Genomic DNA, 19,958 nt, shown 5'->3' on the forward strand with positions numbered 1-19,958 from the left:
TAGAGGAAGGGGAAGGTTTAGCTAACATACTAAGTAGTTGTAAAGTAGTTCAAATGTAGTAAGTAGTTGAAAAGTTCATAATTAGCCTTTGGGTTGCTAGATGTTTGCGTTATACACCAACCCATCCACCCAGACTAACCATCCTACTTTCGTTTTTGCATTAAGTAACCATCTGTCTTATGTAACCATGCCAAACGTAACACATGTATCATAATAATTTGAGTGTTCCGGATATACTTTACTATGTTACGTCTAGTCTTTGAGACCAGGCTGGGTAATAGGGCCTGGGGCCTGGGGTTGAAGAGACCTGGTAATAATCCCTGGTGGCTGGGTTTGAAGAGACCTGGTAATAAGCCCTGGTGGCTGGGCTTGAAGAGACCTGGTAATAAGCCCTGGTAATACGCCCTGGTGGCTGGGCTTGAAGAGACCTGGTAATAAGCCCTGGTGGCTGGGCTTGAAGAGACCTGGTAATAAGCCCTGGTAGCTGGGCTTGAAGAGACCTGGTAATAAGCCCTGGTGGCTGGGCTTGAAGAGACCTGGTAATACACCCTGGTAATACTCCCTGGTGGCTGGGCTTGAAGAGACCTGGTAATAGGGTCTGGTGCCTGGTCTTCCCACCACTCTGGGACTCTTGCCCAACTCAGCACTGCAGCTATACAGACTCACACCATACCACAGCATTTCTTTCTTTCTTTCTTTCTTTCTTTCTTTCTTTCTTTCTTTCTTTCTTTCTTTCTTTCTTTCTTTCTTTCTTTCTTTCTTTCTTTCTTTCTTTCTTCTTTCTTTCTGTTCTTCTTTCTTCTTTTTTTTCTTTCTTCTTTCTTTCTTCTTTCTTCTACTGTGACAATGCTGTGCACATATGGGCACACACACACACACACACACAAACACACGTGCACGCACGCACGCACGCACGCACGCACGCACGCACACACACACACACACACAACACACACACACACACACCACACATACACACACACACACACACACACACACACACACACACACACACACACACACACACCACACACAACAAACTGAGGACGACACACAGCTGGGCCCAGCTGCAAACAAAGACGGGTTGGAAATCAAGGAAAAGGGGAAAGAGATTAAATAAATTGCACTTGAAAAAAGAAGAAATCGAGAAACTGCCGGAATGAGGGAAAGAGAGACAGAGAGAGAGGGAGAGAGAGAGAGAGAGAGAGAGAGAAAGAAAGAAAGAGAGAGAGATAGAAAGAAAAAGAGAGAGAGAGAGCGATAGAAAGTAAGAAAGAAAATAAGAGAGAGAGCGAAAGAGATAGAGAAGGAAAGAGAGAGAGAGAAAGAGAGAAAGAGAGAAAGAAAGAAAGAAAGAGAGAGAAAGAAATAAAGAGAGAGGGAAACAGAGAGAGAGAAAGACCTGTATGACCATGCTTTCAATCATTCACATATTATACTTGGGAAGTCAAATCTTTTGAAATCGTACACCCACTAAGATAACCTCTCATTTCCAATAGACTTATTTCCCTTCACTTTTCTGCAACTAGCCTATAACAATGTCGGAGACAATGGAAAGTATTCATTTCCCCACATCACTTGATATCTGTGGACATTGACAGTTTTATTTGGGAGACAGAGACTGAAACCAATCGAGGTCTTGGAGACAGAGGAAAAGATGTCATGTCTTTTCTTCTCTCTAATGGACAGACACTTTCAACTCTATCCGTTGAGTTAGTGTTGCCAAATCCATGTGGTTTTATCTGGTGACCCAGTCCTCACACACATATTCTCTCCAATGGCTTCCCCAACACACACTCACACACAAACACGCACGCACCAGGCACGCACACACACACACATGCACGCACGCACACAAAAAGAAGAGACACACTGCAAGAATAAATATGCCCATCGCCTGAACATTATTTTCACGGCAACTCAAATATTCCCCTCGGCATCTCTTCTTTCTATACATACACTGAGCAACAATGTGTTGTTTACAGTACAAACAAAATGAAAAAAAAAATATATACACTCTAAGGATTGTTTTCGAACTTTGATAAGTCTCTTCCATCTGTTCTACATATGCGTTAAGTCCTGTACAAGTTCTTTAGTCACCACCAATACAAGTCGAAACACATCAGCTGTCAGCGCACCATCTCGTCGTGCGAGTCAACAAATCAGCGATCCCAACAACTATAGGGTTCTGAGTTGTATTTAATTGCATTGCATTGAATTGAGTCACAAAATTGCGGTTGCAAAATCACCAGTTTTTTTTTGTGTGTTTCAAACTGGGATCTGGAATCTCTCTTTAATCTAAACTTTGACAGTAACCACACCGTGTTTTACAACTATAGATGAGCCTTGACGCCCACAAAGAACTCGTACAATACTTCGCAAACAACAACTGGTCAAGACGTGAAGCCTCACACCCTAAATATTTATAAAATATTAAAAATATGTATATATTTTTTAAATGTAACTTTATTTAACTTCTTTTTTTTTTTTTTACTATTTAAATATGCATCATCAAATTATACACCCCTCAATGTAACATAATGCATTTGGTTCAAGGAACTTCAGTGAGCAACTTGTAATTTGGTGGTCACTGTTTCTGGTCCGTGGTCGGTAATTACGGTAAATGTGTCTGATTTGACTACATTTACGTTGGTGTACATACAGTACCGTAGAACTGTGAAAAGGATGTGCTGGGAGGACGGGTGCTATATTTAATATGGCGGGAACCGTGACGCGAGGACACACACCTCGCTCTGCATCAAAATGAGGAAACACTGTTCGCAGTAAAGGCCCAAATCAAAATAGCATGATATGCCATCCTGCGCCCCGTGTTTGTGTGTGTGTGTGTGAGTGTGAGTGTGACCCTATCTGACTCACCGTAGAACTCTCTGACTTCAGTTCCACTTTGTCACTGTTAAATGTAACACATTCACAGTCAATGATTGCCATCATCAGTTTGATGGGAAGCTATTTAATATTCATATACAAGTGACTGAACTAATGCTGTGATTGTATACCAGTACTACATATGAATTGATATGGGTGGTATACTATTCATGTTTTACCGTTATTGTAAGGGAAATTGTAAAGCATTTGGATATATAAAAACGAAAATATAAAACGGGTTTTTGTTACGTTATTACATCGCGTGTTTTTGTCTTTGAACGAAAATATAGTTAATAAATGAGATGTATTCAACTGCAATACTAGGCTGAATTATTAATTCAATATTTGTTTTAAGAAACAAAGAGGCAAAGTCATACTTTTTTCTCTCTCATATGTTTATTAACTTGATAAAATATAAATTATGCCTGTTTTCGATTATTTAATACATCTCTCACTATTCAGGGGGTATGAAATAATATATTTATTTGTAAATAAGCAATTTTTCCTTCGCCATACTGTATTTCCACCGACCAACTTCAGTCTCTGTGCTGTTGCTGCCTCTTGTCGCCTCGAGGTACAGTAAGTAATTAATCTCCAGGTAAGTAATTAACCCCTGGGTAGGTAATTAACCTCTAGGTAAGTAATTCACCTCTAGGTAAGTAATTCGCCTCCAGGTAAGTAATTAACCCCTGGGTAGGTAATTCACCTCTAGGTAAGTAATTTGCCTCTAGGTAGGTAATTCGCCTCCAGGTAATTAATTAACCCCTGGGTAGGTAATTCACCTCTAGGTAAGTAATTAACCTCTAGGTAGGTAATTCGCCTCCAGGTAAGTAATTACCCCTGGGTAGGTAATTCACCTCTAGGTAAGTAATTTGCCTCTAGGTAGGTAATTAACCTCTAGGTAAGTAATTAACCTCTAGGTAGGTAATTCGCCTCCAGGTAAGTAATTTGCCTCTAGGTAAGTAATTCACCTCTAGGTAGGTCATTCGCCTCTAGGCAGGTAATTTACCTCTAGGTAGGTCATTCGCCTCCAGGTAAGTAATTCACCTCTAGGTAGGTAATTCGCATCCAGGTAAGTAATTTGCCTCTAGGTAAGTAATTAACCTCTAGGTAGGTAATTTGCCTCTAGGTAAGTAATTTGCCTCTAGGTAAGTAATTCACCTCTAGGTAGGTAATTCGCTTCTAGGTAGGTAATTCGCCTCTAGGTAAGTAATTTGCCTCTAGGTAAGTCATTTGCATCAAGGTAAGTATTTCGCCTCTAGGTAAGTAATTTTCCTCTATGTAAGTAATTCACCTCTAAGTAAGTCATTCGCCTCTAGGTAAGTAATTCGCTTCTAGGTAAGTAAATGTGTATTATTGCTGTCTGAGTGTTAAATAATCATAACAATGCATATTGAAAAAATACAAATAAAAAACCTGCGTTACGAAAAGAATAGTGGAGTTTGCAATATGCCAATTACAAACAGATACAACTATTCAGAAATATGAAAATTCAACATCTTCCAAATAAGAAATTATAATTACAGTACTTGGAGAACACGGGGTTATTCGAAGTTAGATGTGCTGACGCTGTATGCATGGTGTTGGTTCATATTGTCGCACATTTTACAGAGTTACAGTGTGACTTCTTGAATGGCTCATGTTTACGCGTTAAGTTGAGGAACAGGTTTCTAGTTTCTCCACATGAATCTATAATATATTAACTGCTGCTACGGCGAAAGGCAAAACGCAGAACAAAACACCAGTGGCAAGTAAATCACAGACCGTATGCTATGCATATGTTAGGTAAAGTTTATTCTGTTACCAAAGTTTTTAAATTATAAAATCTCAAGAAACCTTACAGGTCCAGATGCAGCAAAGTCAAAATTACAGTCCAAACTACACCTTCTCAATCATGCGAGATCTGCACATCAATATGAATGGCAGACAGCAATATCAACAATTTACTACATAGTGCGGAACATTTCATACCTTGATTCCTTCTCGGGTTCGCTTGTTTCCGTCGTTTCCCCCGGCTCTCCTCGGCCATCATGTCGCTAAAGGCTCACTCTGCCCGGGTAACTTCTCTCTGGTGTGTCTGTGCCTGAGGATGAATGGTGTGAGATTTTGCCTGTCCGCAGCCGGTAACCAGAAACGTGCTGTAACCTCAAGTCGATCAGCGGGAGGAGAGAAGTGAGTGATGTCATTAGAGGTTGGTCCTGTCCGCGCGTTCTTTCAAGGTGATAATAACCGCGTCCGCGTGTACAAAACATCAGGAACACATTCCTAATATGGAGTTGCACCCCTTTATGCTCTCAGAACAGCCTCAATTCATCAGGACATGGACTCTACAAGGTGTCGAAAGCGTTCCACAGGGATGCTGGCCCATGTTGTCTCCAATGCTTCCCACAGTTGTGTCAAGTTGACTGGACGTTAATACACCATTGTTAATACACGCGGGAAACTGTTGATCGTGAAAAACCCAGCAGCGTTGCAGTTCTTGACACAAACCGGGCAGCCTGGCACCTACTACCATACCCTGTTCAAAGGCACTTAACGATTTTGTCTTGACTATTTATCCTCTGAATGGCACACATACACAATCCATGTCTCAATTGTCTCAAGGCTTAAAAATCCTTCTTTAACCTGTCTCCTCCCCTTCATCTACACTGACTGAAGTGGATTTAGAGTGACATCAATAAGAGATCTATGTCATGGAAGGGGGTGTTCTTAATGTTTTGCACACTCAGTGTATATTATACTATATCATAACAGTCAATAAGGGATCATAGCTTTCACCTGGATATACCTGGTCAGACTATGCCATGGAAAGAGCAGGTGTTCCTAATATTTTGTACACTCGGTGTACGTGTGGGGATTCTCTCAACCAGGGCATTCATGGTGAAATCTCAGAATGTCATTTAAAAGTTATTGTTAAAAGTTATTAATTTAAAAGTTATGGTTAAAAGTTATAGACAGTAAAATAGAAGTTATCCACTCTCTCCATTCTATCGAGATCCAGCCACAAACAAAGCATGACTTGCAAAAAGACGCTATAAGCCCCTTGTGTAAAGAGGAGTTGAGATTTTGGTGGTCTAAGGATCTTTAGTTAGAATCCGATCTGTTATCATATCCGTTATCTATTAAAGTGTGTGAGACAAGTTTTTCCTTTGTAAACATAGTATTGTCCAATATTATTTTAGCAAATTCTTGTACAGAATACAAAAAAAAATGTATAAGCTATTATTTGTCATTATTTGTTCAAGAGAATTGAATAGTTTAAATGTGTCACGCCCTGGCCTTAGTATTCTTTGTTTTCTTTATTATTTTAGTTAGGTCAGGGTGTGACATGGGGAATGTTTGTGTTTTATCGGTTTTGGGTGGTTATATGGTAAAGGGGGTGTTGGGTGTAGTGTATGGGTTTGTGTTGAGTGTATGTGTCTAGCTGTGTCTATGTTGGGTGTAAGTTGTCTAGGAGAGTCTATGGTTGCCTGAATGGGTTCCCAATTAGAGACAGCTGATTTCTGTTGTCTCTGATTGGGACCCCTATTTAAGGTAGCCATAGGCTTTCGTTTGATGTGGGTAATTGTCTATGTCAGAACGTTTGTAGCCTGTTGTATGTGCACGACGTTTATTAGCTTCACGATCGTTTTTGTTTGGTTAGTTTGAAAGTGTGTTTTGTTTCATTTTGCCTTCTTCAATAATAAAAGAAGATGGCTTATTTTCCAAATGCTGCGTTTTGGTCCGTCAATCCTCCACACGATCGTGACAAAATGACTCCATGTATGTTTTATATTACTCTTTGCACAATGTTAAGAGCTAGTCTGCTGTATGACCAAACGGACACGTTTCACATTGCAACCTTTGCAATCTATCCCAAACACCCCACAACAAATTGGCCTACAAAATGCAAGCATGTTTAAATCGGTAGGTATTGTTATGAATACAAATCCCCTAATACTTTGTGGCCTGACTGTTACAGGCATCACCCCCTGTCGTGCCCCCCTGCCCTGCACCCTATTCACCCCTGGATGACTTGACGAAGTGTGGAATTGTCAGTATTTTGTCTGAAGAACTGGACCATAATCTGTTTTGCAACTGAAAAAACATCAGAGAAACGCTAACAAGGAGGTAAGGAAGAGCCACATTGGCATTCTAACCCATATAGCACAAATAGAACCTCCACCATGGCATTCTAACCCATATAGAACCAATAGAACCCCCACTTTGGCATTATAACCCATATAGCACCAATATAACCCCCACCTTGACATTATAACCCATATAGCACCAATATAACCTCCACCATGGCATTCTAACCCATATAGATCCAATAGAACTCCCACCTTGGCATTCTAACCCATATAGAACCAATAGAACCCCCACCTTGGCATTCTAAAACACATATAGAACCAATAGAACCCCCACGTGGCATTCTAACCCATATAGATCCAATAGAACTCCCACCTTGGCATTCTAACCCATATAGATCCAATAGAACTCCCACCTTGGCATTCCAACCCATATACAGTGGGGAGAACAAGTATTTGATACACTGCCGATTTTGAAGGTTTTCCTACTTACAAAGCATGTAGAGGTCTGTAATTTTTATCATAGGTACACTTCAACTGTGAGAGACGGAATCTAAAACAAAAATCCAGAAAATCACATTGTATGATTTTTAATTGGTAATTAATTTGCATTTTATTGCGTGACATAAGTATTTGATCACCTACCAACCAGTAAGAATTCCACAATTCCACAATCAAATACCGACTGTACTATCTCCCGAGAGAATTTTCGTCAATAATAGCCTAACAAGTTAGGAAAACATCAGACTCAAGGTCCACTCCCAGAAACAGAACAATGACATTAATGTAATTATTCTAGATATTCTACAACTTCTACTCTACTGTGCTACTGTAGCCAATCAGGAGCGGCACGTAGCCTAGTGGTTAGAGCATTGGGCCAGGAAGGTAGCCTAGTGGTTAGAGCATTGGGCCAGGAAGGTAGCCTAGTTGTGAGAGCATTGGGCCAGGAAGGTAGCCTAGTNGCCTAGTTGTGAGAGCATTGGGCCAGGAAGGTAGCCTAGTGGTTAGAGCATTGGGCCAGGAAGGTAGCCTAGTTGTGAGAGCATTGGGCCAGGAACTGAAAGGTCGCTGGATTGAATCCCTGTGCTGACAATGTAAAAATCTGTTGTTCTGTCTCTGAACAAGGCAGTTAACCCACTGTTCCCTGGTAGGCTGTCATTGTAAATAAGAATTTGTTCTTAATTAACTGACTTGCCTAGTTAAATGAGGGTTGAATTTAAAATCCTCGACACACCTTGAGTCATCCACAGCTATTTCATGATGTTTTAATGGCCATCTGCTTGACAGATCATAGAAAAGAAAGCATCCTAGTTGCAGGGGAGGGTGGTGGAGAGCACCATAAACTCCCCTGTCCTATTGAGGGTCAGTGGACTGAACTGGGGCAGCAGCAGCAGGCACGGCAGAGGGTGCAGGGGTTCATGGGAGATCATCTGGATGTACGGCATTGTGGAAAAAGTTTATTTTCAGATATATTGTAATATTTGCTTTATTTTCAGAAATTCTATGGGACGTTTTTGACTCGGATAAGGCTTACTGGTCCAAGGCTTACCGTTTCTTCATATTGCTACGTAGTCATAGGTGTTTTTAATGACTTTGATTGGTTCTAGAGTCATAAAGGGGTCAGGGGTCATAGCAGGTAAGCTCAAGATCAATGACATGTCCAATAGAAATAAACACAAAAACAAATAGCTGTGTGGCTAATTGTCAGTGATTATGATGGAAGTATGAAGTGTGTTTAAAGTGGGGAAAAAACACACGCACGCACACGCACGCACGCACGCACGCACGCACGCACGCACGCACGCACGCACGCACGCACGCACGCACGCACGCACACACACACACACACACCACACACACAACACACACAAAACCACACACACACACACACACACACACACCACACACACACACACACACACACACACACACACACACACACACACACACACACACACACTGTCTCTCACTCCTCTCTCTCTGCCGGGTGGAGCTTGGAAGAAACTGTCTCACTGGGGTTTTGTCCCTGTCTGTGGCCTGGGTTCAAAGCTGGTAGCATTGGGAGGAGATCTCTTAAACAGCATATTAAGCACAAGTTAATTATATGCCAACCTTTGGGACAAAGGCAGAAAAAAAGACAAGAAAATAAAACAGAAAGTATACTCAGCCTCTGAAACATTTTTTTGCATTTGAAAAAAACCTTTTTATTTTAGGAGATTTCCAGTTGTATTCTCTGAAAACTGTGGAGTTAGCTTAAGTCACGTTGTTGTAGTTCAGTGCTGCTCACACTATCCTCTCATTAGCATCATTATTTTTAACCACAGATACCACTGCAAGTATACCAGGAAGTAGTTGTCCAGGGGCCTTGGCCTATGTGCCGATGTATGCGTTTGAGATAGGCAGAAGGGCAGAACACATTTCCATTGCTCTCAAAATGAACCTCAGAGTATATTTTCTATAAAGACTCTATTCTATAACCTACCTCTCTATTTTTTTTCATGGTATAGATGAACCATGGTATAGATATAGCTGCATTAGATTTCCTCAGTATGCTGTTAGGTTAGTCATGATATAGGTCTCCACATGAGGAGACCTGCTTCACCCTATGGTTTCTCTGGCCCCCCATAAAATGATGACCGCTCATTCACCCTGGAGAGAAGATCCGGGGAGGTCAAACTGAGGTCGCACAGAGAAAGGGAGACGGGGGAAAGAAAAGAGATTGGGGTAAGTGGTGGTAAGAGGAGAGAGGCGGAAAGAAGTGAGTCGATGTTAGTGTCACAGCCAGGGTACCAGTCCAGCTCAAGGTACCAGGCCACAACATCTGTGGCCCCAGAGTAATAGCAGCCTAGGGGGCTATGCCAGAGCTGTCTCCACCTCAGTGCCATACCAGAGGCCCCAGAGGAACATCTTTAGGTGCCAATCCCACTGACCACAATGGATACCATCCACACACTGATGTCACTCCCAGTGGTTATAACCACTTTATAACTGGCTTTTAATGAAGGGGGAAGGAAGGGGACATGGTACATAAAAAAAGGAAAAGGGTTTGTCTAATTAAGGATGTACGATCTTAATTTTATCACTGTTTTTTTGCTGTGAATGTTCCTCCACCGCAGGAAATGCAAACGTGTCGTGTATTCAAGGTTTAAAAAGGCTTCTAAAGATTGTAATTTCCACATAAAAATGTCAGACTTGTATCACTCCCATAAAAAAATGCCATTAATTATAATCATCATAATAATTCACATTTCCTGTTGCTGCAGGATAATTTTCATGCTGTAGAAAACTGGCTCAAATTAAGATCCTACATCTTAAAGTTTAGGACATTTTTTAAAAGCACAGTTAAAAGTGCACTATGCAGAAATCGCTCCGTCATTTCCTGGTTGCTAAAATTCAAATAGTTCGCCTAATTTCAGTTTAGGTGACAAAACAAGCAAGTATAGTGTAGATAATCATTGTACCATCTAAACCACTGTTAAATATATTTCCCAAAACCAAAAATATTGTATTTTCATCTGTTTGAAGCTGGTGTGCAAAACTGAAAGTAAAAGAAGCAAAAACTAAACTTAAGAACGGAAGTATAGAAATAGAGCACATAGAACATAATTGTTATTTTATTTTACCTTCATTTAACTAGGCAAGTCAGTAAAGAACAAATTCTTATTTACAATGACGGCTTAACCAAAAGGCAAAAGACCTCCTGCGGGGATGGGGGCCTGGGATTTATTTTTATTTTTTATATATAACATATAAGTATAGGACAAAACACACATCACGACAAGAGGGACAACACAACATAAAGAGAGACCTAAGACAACAACATAGCAAGGCAGCAACACAAGACAACACAGCATGGTAGCAACACAACATAACAACAGAATGGTAGCAACACAACATGGCAGCAGCACAAAACATGGTACAAACATTATTGGGCACAAAGGGCAAGAAGGTAGAGTTAACAATACATCACACAAAGCAGCCACAACTGTCAGTAAGAGTGTCCATGATTGAGTCTTTGAATGAAGAGATGGAGATAAAACTGTCCAGTTTGAGTGTTTGTTGCAGCTCGTTCCAGTCGCTAGTGTAACGGATGTGAAATGGCTAGCTAGTTAGCGGGTACGCGCTAATAGCGTTTCAATCGGTTACGTCACTTGCTCTGAGACTTGAAGTAGGGTTTCCCCTTGCTCTGCAAGGGCCGCGGCCTTTGTGGAGCGATGGGTAACGATACTTCGTGGGCGACCGTTGTTGATGTGTGCAGAGGGTCCCCGGTTCACGCCCGTGTCGGGGCGAGGGGACGGTCTAAAGTTATACTGTTACACTAGCTACAGCGAACTGAAAAGAGGAGCGACCCGGGGATGTTTGTGCTTTGGGGACTGGCAGAACGGGTGTTGTATGTGGCGGATGAGGACTGCAGTAGATATCTCAGATAGGGGGAAGTGAGGCCTAAGAGGGTTTCATAAATACACATTAACCAGTGGGTCTTGCGACGGGTATACAGAGATGACCAGTTTACAGAGGAGTGTAGAGTGCAGTGATGTGTCCTATAAGGAGCATTGGTGGCAAATCTGATGGCTGAATGGTAAAGAACATCTAGCGGCTCGAGAGCACCCTTACCTGCCGATCTATAAATTATGTCTCCGTAGTCTAGCATGGGTAGGATGGACACCTGAATCAGGGTTAGTTTGGCAGCTGGGGTGAAAGAGGAGCGATTACGATAGAGGAAACCAAGTCTAGATTTAACCTTACCCTGCAGCTTTGATATGTGCTGAGAGAAGGACAGTGCACCGTCTAGCTATACTCCCAAGTACTTGTATGAGGTGACTACCTCAAGTTCTAAACCCTCAGATGTAGTAATCACACCTGTGGGGAGAGGGGCATTCTTCTTACCAAACCATATGACCTTTGTTTTGGAGGTGTTCAGAACAAGGTTAAGGGTAGGGAAAGCTTGTTGGACACTAAGAAAGCTTTGTTGTAGAGCATTTAACACAAAATCCGGGGAGGGGCCAGCTGATTATAAGACTGTATTATCTGCAAATAAATGGATGAGAGAGTTTCCTACTGCCTGAGCTATGTTGTTGATGTAAATTGAGAAGAGCATGGGGCCTAGGATTGAGCCTTGGGGTACTCCCTTGGTGACAGGCAGTGGCTGAGACAGCAGATTTTCTGACTTTATACACTGCACTCTTTGAGAGAGGTAGTTAGCAAACCAGGCCAAAGACCCCTCAGAGACCCCAATATTCCTTAGCCGGCCCACAAGAATGGAATGGTCTACCGTATCAAAAGCTTTGGCCAAGTCAATAAAAATAGCAGCACAACATTGCTTAGAATCAAGGGCAATGGTGACATCATTGAGGACCTTTAAGGTTGCAGTGACACATCCATAACCTGAGCGGAAACCAGATTGCATACCAGAGAGAATACTATAGACATCAAGAAAGCCAGTCAGGTGATTATTGACAAGTTTTTCTAACACTTTTGATAAACAGAGCAAAATAGAAGTAGGCCTATAACAGTTAGGATCAGCTTGATCTCACCCTTTAAATAAAGGACAAACTGTGGCTGCCTTCCAAGCAATGGGAACRTCCCCAGAAAGGAGAGACAGGTTAAAAAGGTTGGAGACAGGCTTGGCGATGTTAGGGGCAGCAACCTTAACAAACACGCCCCATAAAGAAAATTTGAATTAAAAACAGGTACATCCCCTGGTTCGACCGTGATCTTGCAGAGTTACTCCACCTCAAGAATTGCATTTGGTGAAAGGCTCAGCAGACGCATACTCAGGCTGAGTGGCTATCGTTCAGGCAAATTAGAAATTAGTGTACTCAGGCTATCCGGAAAGCCAAAGTTAGTTACTTTAAGGAGCAGTTCTCTCTCCATGGGTCTAACCCCAAGAAGTTATGGAAAACGGTTAAAGACCTGGAGAATAAACCCTCCTTCTCACAGCTGTCCATGTCCCTTAAAGTTGATGATGTGGTTGTTACTGACAAGAAGCACATGTCTGAGCTCTTTAATCACCACTTCATTAAGTCAGGATTCCTATTTGACTCAACCATGCCTCCTTGTCCGGCCAACATTTCCTCATCTCCCACCCCTTCTAATGTGACTATCCACTATGCTTCTCCCTCTTTTTCCCCTGCCCCGCTACAAAGTTTCTCCCTGCAGGTAGTCACTGAGTCTGAGGTGCTAAAGGAGCTCCTGAAACTTGACCCCCAAAAAACATCTGGTTCAAATGGTTTAGCCTCTTTCTTCTTTAACAATACCACTGAAAATATAAAAAAAGAAGGTCCAAGTGTTTTCGACCGAGGGGATCAAGCTGATTCTATACCATTTTACAGAGGCCAGTTCATGAAGGAAGGCTTGCTCATTAAAGTTTTTTAGCAAGCGTCTATGACAAATCAGGACAGGTCGTTTCACTGAGCAGCCATTACGAACACAGGATGTAAAACAGTGATTACTAAGGTCATTACAGAAAACACCAGACTGATACCTATCAGGATTATTTCTGAGGATAACATCAAGAAGAGTAGCCCTTTCTGGGTGTTTGGAGTCATACCTTGTGGGATTGGTATAATCTGAGAAAGATTAAGGGAGCCGCATTGCTTTAGGACTTGGTCAGGTGGTTTAAGCATGTCTCAGTTTATTAGGTCACCTTGCAGGCAAATTCAGACTTGGTATGGGGGCCAGGAGAAAGTTTGGGCAGGTAGGGTACAGGCCGGTGCTGATGGTGGACGATAGCACCCAGCAACAGTCAACAAAGAGCTATTTGAAAGTGTAATACTTAAAACCAGCAAATCAAATTGTTTGGGGACAGACTTGGTGGAGACAACCGAGCACTGAGGGTGGATAAAGAATGCCACCCCCCCACCTTTGGAAGATCTGTCTTGCCGAAACAGGTTATAACCAGAAAGGTTGACATCAGCATTCAAAACACTCTTCCTTAACCACATCTCAGTAATGACCAACACATCTGGATTGGAGCTGTGAACCCACACTTTCAGTTGATCCATTTTAGGTAATAAGCTTCTAGTGTTAAAGTGCAGAAAACCCAGACTTTTACGGGAGCAGAACTCAGTGAAGCAGATATCAGAGCACAAGTCAGAATTGGGGCGAGCAACAGTAGATGGGCCAGGGTGTACATGCACATTTCCAGATATCATCAACAGTAATACAATCAAGGCACGGCAGAGGACAGGGAGAGCTCTGCAGTGCTGATTTATGACATCTGAATGTGCATCAGATGGCAACAAGATCATATTGTACAGCAATTTCATCAGGTAACATGAATACAAAGCTGGCGTTAGAATAGGATGGGTGGCCAAAAGTCTGTGTAACCAATAGAGAGTCAGAGTCCCGAGTGTGGGAACAAACATAGTCTGTCCCACGGTTGGGTAAAGAAAGTTCATAGTCAACAAAGTATGCAGAAGTCATAAGGCAAATAACAAAATTCACAAGTAAAAAATAAAATATATAAAGACTTGGGGCTAGCCATTGTAAGTTCAGAGTCACTTGCCCCAACAGTGCGTGCGTGCTGCAGGCGAGCGAAAGCTCGGGAGAGGGGGGGGGGGGGGGGAGAGACGGGGAGCAATGCCAGGGCAGACGGTGAACAGATCGCCAGGTGGAATCCAAGCAGCAGTGCAGCAGGCAGTGGGAGTAGGTGTCACACCCACTTGGGAGACGCTTTTATTTCTGGAGTCAGATGTCTTGTAGAAAATGCCAGTGGATGATCTTTGAACAGCAGGAGGAGGCTTCAAGGCCTCTGGATCTGGGTGGGGTAGCCTGCCATTTGTTGGGCTCAAAGGCTTCGACACCTCTCACTTCACACGTCAGTGCTAAGTGGGAACTCCTTCAAGCCTGTTGGAAAAGCATTCCAGGTGAAGCTAGTTGAGAAAATGCCAAGAGTGTGCAAAGCTGTCATCAAGGCAAAGGTTGGCTACTTTGAAGGAACTAAAATATAAAATATATTTTGATTTGTTTAACACCTTTTTGCTTACTACATGATTCAATATGTGTTATTTCATACTTTTGATGTCTACGCTATTATTCTACAATATAGAAAATAGTAAAAAATAAAGAAAAACACTGTAATGAGTAGATGTGCCAAAACTTTTGACTGGTATATATATATATATAATTCCAAAAATGGATGTAGCAACTACCGATTGCCCCTTTAAGTCTATCAAAAGTGTTTCAAGTTTGATCATGTGTCCATTTGGCCTATGGATGTATTTATTTTATCAGCATGAATTAGATTGAGCTATAGAAGCCCCACTTTTATTCCATAGGCTGGGATCCGCACTATGCAGCTGTTGCAAGAGCACATTTTTCACTGGCTGTCCATTGGTTTCAAAAACAATGATTGATAGGCAGCTTAAACTTCTTGAATTGAATCATTATTGGGTTCAAATTCACATTTAGATTTGCGAACAGCCATCCACAACAACCACAATTCATAAGGCGTAAATAGCTAAATGAGAGAACAATAGTGTGATTCACATCAATGTGTAGATAACCATTATAAGTGATATCCGTATCGCCGTAGACTACACCACTGCTGTCATCCTTACCTCCAAGCATTTATTCAAGTTGTATAATCTTTGGATGCCGACAGCAGTCATACCATTGGAAGACATAGCTTGGGCTGTAGCCTAAAAAAAAGCCTATTCCTGCTCTTTTCCCATGAACCATCAAACACATTTGGTGTGTCATCATAGTGGTCTCTGACTTGTGGTCAGACTCGCTCTGGTGGAACAAATTTAAACTAGCGCCTTTTTTCAATGCTGATTTGAATGTCATTGAGAAAACAGAGAAGTGTCAAATATTTTTTTTTGCAAACTTCCTTTCTGAATTTAAATGTAATCCTCAAAGTAATCCTCAAGTTTTTCAAAAGTATCTGTAATCTGATTACAATATTTTTACTGGTAACGTAACGGATTACAGTTAACAGTTTTTTTGTAATTCCTTACATGTAATCCGTTACTCGCCAACCCTGCTGTAAACGAACGGTATCCTTTCAGTTGAACTACTGACCTGTCAGGCGAGAGAGCTCTGAAATCAGAGTAAGCCAGAGCGAATTTACGAACGGACCCGAAATACTATACCACTTAGTTAAGTTATGAATGACATGAATAATCAAATCAATAAACGCTGGGTAGTTAGTTAGATAGCATAAAGTAAATATACTGGCAAGTTTGATGTACAAGTAATGTTAGCCAACTAGCGTTACAGTAGGTAGCTAACATACCCGGTACATACTGCTATAATGATATGCTATTTGAAAAGTCAATACTTTATTACATTGCTCAACATTTTCTTAACATTTGTCACAATTAGTTAAAGTAAAACTTTTCTATACTCTCTCTTTGGACTTCGGCTGCATATTTTCGGCAAATTTCTTCAAATCTGAAAACGTTGTGAAGCCACGCCCACTTTCGGAAGAATTGCATTATGGGCCCTAAAAGCACGGAAATAGTGTCCACTGCATGTATACTTCGTATTTTAACGAATTTAGTGTGACATCCGGGAACTTTTGGCATACTAACTATATCCATACTATGACCAATAAGCATACTATATACTCAATTTATGTCACACATAGTATGGTTAGTGCGGTTAGTATGAGTATTCGAACACAGTTTAGGTATCCCCTTTCCAAGTGTAAAAACATACAGTAGCTTACTCTCCCATCTATAAAAGACTCCACTGCCCTCTAGTGGCTGTACGGAGAAATTGCATTTACTCAGACATTCTCAACAGAGGCAGTTGGGATATAAGTCAATATAAGTCAATAAGAACGTCATAAAAATATACAGTAAGATACAGACATTTTGCATCCATCCCAAGTTGAACATGTTTATTTCTTAACTGGTAAAATATAGTACATTTGTATAAAATATATCACTCGGCTGTCGTGTATATAGTAAACGCTACTATTATAGCCATTGTTGCTTAAAATAATATTATTTTGCCAGCAAAACGTCTGATTGAATGGTGACAGACAGGTATCAAAACACACTACACAGAGAAAGACACATATCCATGATAAAGTGTTGTTATAAAAACAAAAAGAGACTTTACTTTTATTTAAAAAAATATCATACATTCTAAGTAACAGCAGTATCAAACCATTCACATCTTCATCGCTGTGACTGTGATTATTAGTATTGTGTAAAATGAATTTGTGCATATTTTCTTTTTATTCATTGAATATTGTTAGTTCAAATCGTCTTTGGTTGGCCGCTAGTCTGTACACAGTTTTCCAAACTAGCTCAAATGTCAACGGTTCGTCATGGATAGGACCAGGAGTTTCCATGACGACTAACTCTAGGCCCTAATGTTGTATTAACAACTACAGAACAGTACTAATTGTGACCAAGCAGGGTTAAAAAGGCACCAATACTGAAATGAAAGACAGCCTCATAGGATCTACCGTAAATGTGTGTAAACGTGATCTAGAATTTCAATTCAAACAGATAGATACTACTGTAAGATACTTTACATTGTCCTCCAAGGTGACATTTACGTGAAATCAAAGCCACGTAGGCCTCCTGTATGTGTTGTTCTCTTGGACTGTCACAAAGCCAAGGAGAGAGAACCGTCTGTCCGCGTGCCATGCAGTGCTGCAGTCAGTGCAATGCTACGATATGAAGTCCTGTCATGTGATATCAGTTCTACTGGTCATGGCTACAGACAGGCTGTCACAGGTGTAGAAATATCCTCTACGGAACGTTCCTACCCATTGTTGTCAACGATAGCATAGTGGGTGTACTGATTCTATCTCTATAGCCAGAGGGCCAGAAATCCTGCATCTCAGAGGTCCCTATACACGTTAAAGTACCTCAGATACACTACCTCAACGCAGTACACCCAATTCCTTATAAACCCTGTTGAACATGTTCAGGGTAAGTGAAGGCATCGTTAAGACCCTGTAAACAACAGTACGTACAGCAGGTGATGGAGTTCGGTCCTGTGAGACTGTACTGCCCAAAAATATACTTTATGTTTTAGTTCATTCGGTGGTGCCACCTCTCTCTCTCTCCCTCCCCATCTCTCTTTTATTCTCTGTACCTCTTATGCCCCCTATATACGTTTCGACAAAGGCACTTTTTATATTCTTCCCCGATAACTCCTATAATTGTAAAAGAGTGAGCTGCTTTAAGAACACTTAGCAAGAGTAAACGTGTAACTTGTATGGGGTGCAAACAAGCTCTGTCTAAAAACATGGTCTCTTTACCGTACAACACATTCAGAGTATGGAAGCAGATTCATGCCAAAAAGGCCTCTGCGTGAATACTGATATGATATGTTATCATTATGATGTGTGCGTGTGTCATCATTATGTGTGTGTGTTATCACTATGTGCTTGTGTCATCATTATGTGTGTGTTATCACTATGTGCTTGTGTCATCACTATCGTGTGTGTGTGTCATCATTATGTATGTGTGTCATCACTATGTGTGTGTGTTATCACTATTGTGTGTGTGTGTCATCATTATGTGTGTGTCATCATTATGTGTGTGTCATCATTATGTGTGTGTCATCACTATGTGTGTGTGTTATCACTATGTGCTTGTGTCATCACTATTGTGTGTGTGTGTCATCATTATGTGTGTGTCATCATTATGTGTGTGTGTCATCACTATTGTGTGTGTGTGTCATCATTATGTGTGTGTGACATCACTATCGTGTGAGTGTGTCCCTGACAGGAGTGTGTCCCTGACAGGAGTGTGTCCCTGGGAATATAGATTGATCTTCAAAGCACTCAGGTGTCTATCAGTATTTTTTTTTTTTACATTCTTCCTTGGAACAGCTCTGTTTTTCTCAGTTCTCATTACAGAAGAGTTAGGCCTTGGAATTCCACAAGCGGTCCACGAGACAGACATTAGAGTTCCATCACTGTCACTGTCAACATTGTCATATACACAGCATATACATGTATAACTTATTTACATCGTAGTACCCTCTCTGTTGCCCTAAATAACCTCTATGACTGAAATCACCGTCATTATGGTGATGATGTCCTTACGGTGATGACGTCGTTATGGCGATGACGTCGTTATGGTGATGACAGTCATTTCAGGCAAACAGTTCTGCGTCAAGCAACGGTTTTGTACCAAACAAAAGTGTTGTTCCAAGCAACAGTTACGTACCAAGCAACAGTATTGTACCAAGCAACAGTATTGTACCAAGCAACAGTATTGTACCAAGCAACAGTATTGTACCAAGCAACAGTATTGTACCGAGCAACAGTATTGTACCGAGCAACAGTATTGTACCAAGCAACAGTATTGTACCGAGCAACAGTATTGTACCAAGCAACAGTATTGTACCAAGCAACTCCAAAGTCAGTCATCTTCTCGTGAGACAAGAGAACACAGTGATCAAGATCAGTAGGCACCTTTGGTTTGGTTTAAAGTCCTCTAAGGAGTACCTATTGTGTATCTGTCCATCCTGGCCAGGGACAGAAAACGTCTGTGTGAGAGAGAAAGGGGACATATTGTCAGTACCTTTACTCTACACAAGTCATTTCCTGTAACTTTATGTTAAGAGGTAAGCTAACACCAACGGGCTGTGGCCCTAGGGTCCACTCTAGGACAGTCTAGGTACTTGTACTACGACAGTATCTTCAGCTACTTAGTCTCTTAAGACAGATGGATGAGCCCCTCTAGTCAACTTTATGAGTGTGTTCAGGTTCTAAGACAAAGTATTCAGGTACTTGTTCTCATCAGCCAGAGAGGTGAGCATGGAGGTCATGTCCCCTACAGCCATGTTGGGGAGCACATAGGAGGGCAGGGTGGTGGAGGTCTGTGGGGTGGTGAGACGGGACGAGGTCTGGGATGAACCTCCATGGAGAGGTGGATTGACGGGGCTGAAGGACGAGGGATCTGGGTCATCAATGATGGAGGTAAAGTCTATCTGGGCATTATCCAGATCCACGTTCTCCAGAGCATTGGAGATGGGGGTCGACTCATGAAGGTAGGCTAGGGACGCAGACTTATTGCCCTGGTG

The 19,958-nt window shown here is 41.5% G+C and overlaps 1 protein-coding gene across 1 annotated transcript in view; it reads right to left on the reverse strand.

Annotated features, from left to right (window-relative positions):
- Positions 1-19,643: 19,643 nt before the first annotated feature.
- Positions 19,644-19,958, reverse strand: part of LOC112070325 (zinc finger protein GLI1-like) — a 136,068-nt gene continuing 135,753 nt past the window's right edge. The window contains exon 16 of the mRNA XM_070438917.1: positions 19,644-19,952. Coding sequence (XP_070295018.1) covers positions 19,644-19,952 — 309 coding nt within the window. The remainder of the gene's footprint in view (positions 19,953-19,958) is intronic.

This window comes from Salvelinus sp. IW2-2015, unplaced genomic scaffold, assembly GCF_002910315.2.
Source record: "Salvelinus sp. IW2-2015 unplaced genomic scaffold, ASM291031v2 Un_scaffold1294, whole genome shotgun sequence".
Classification (NCBI taxonomy): Eukaryota; Metazoa; Chordata; class Actinopteri; order Salmoniformes; family Salmonidae; genus Salvelinus; species Salvelinus sp. IW2-2015.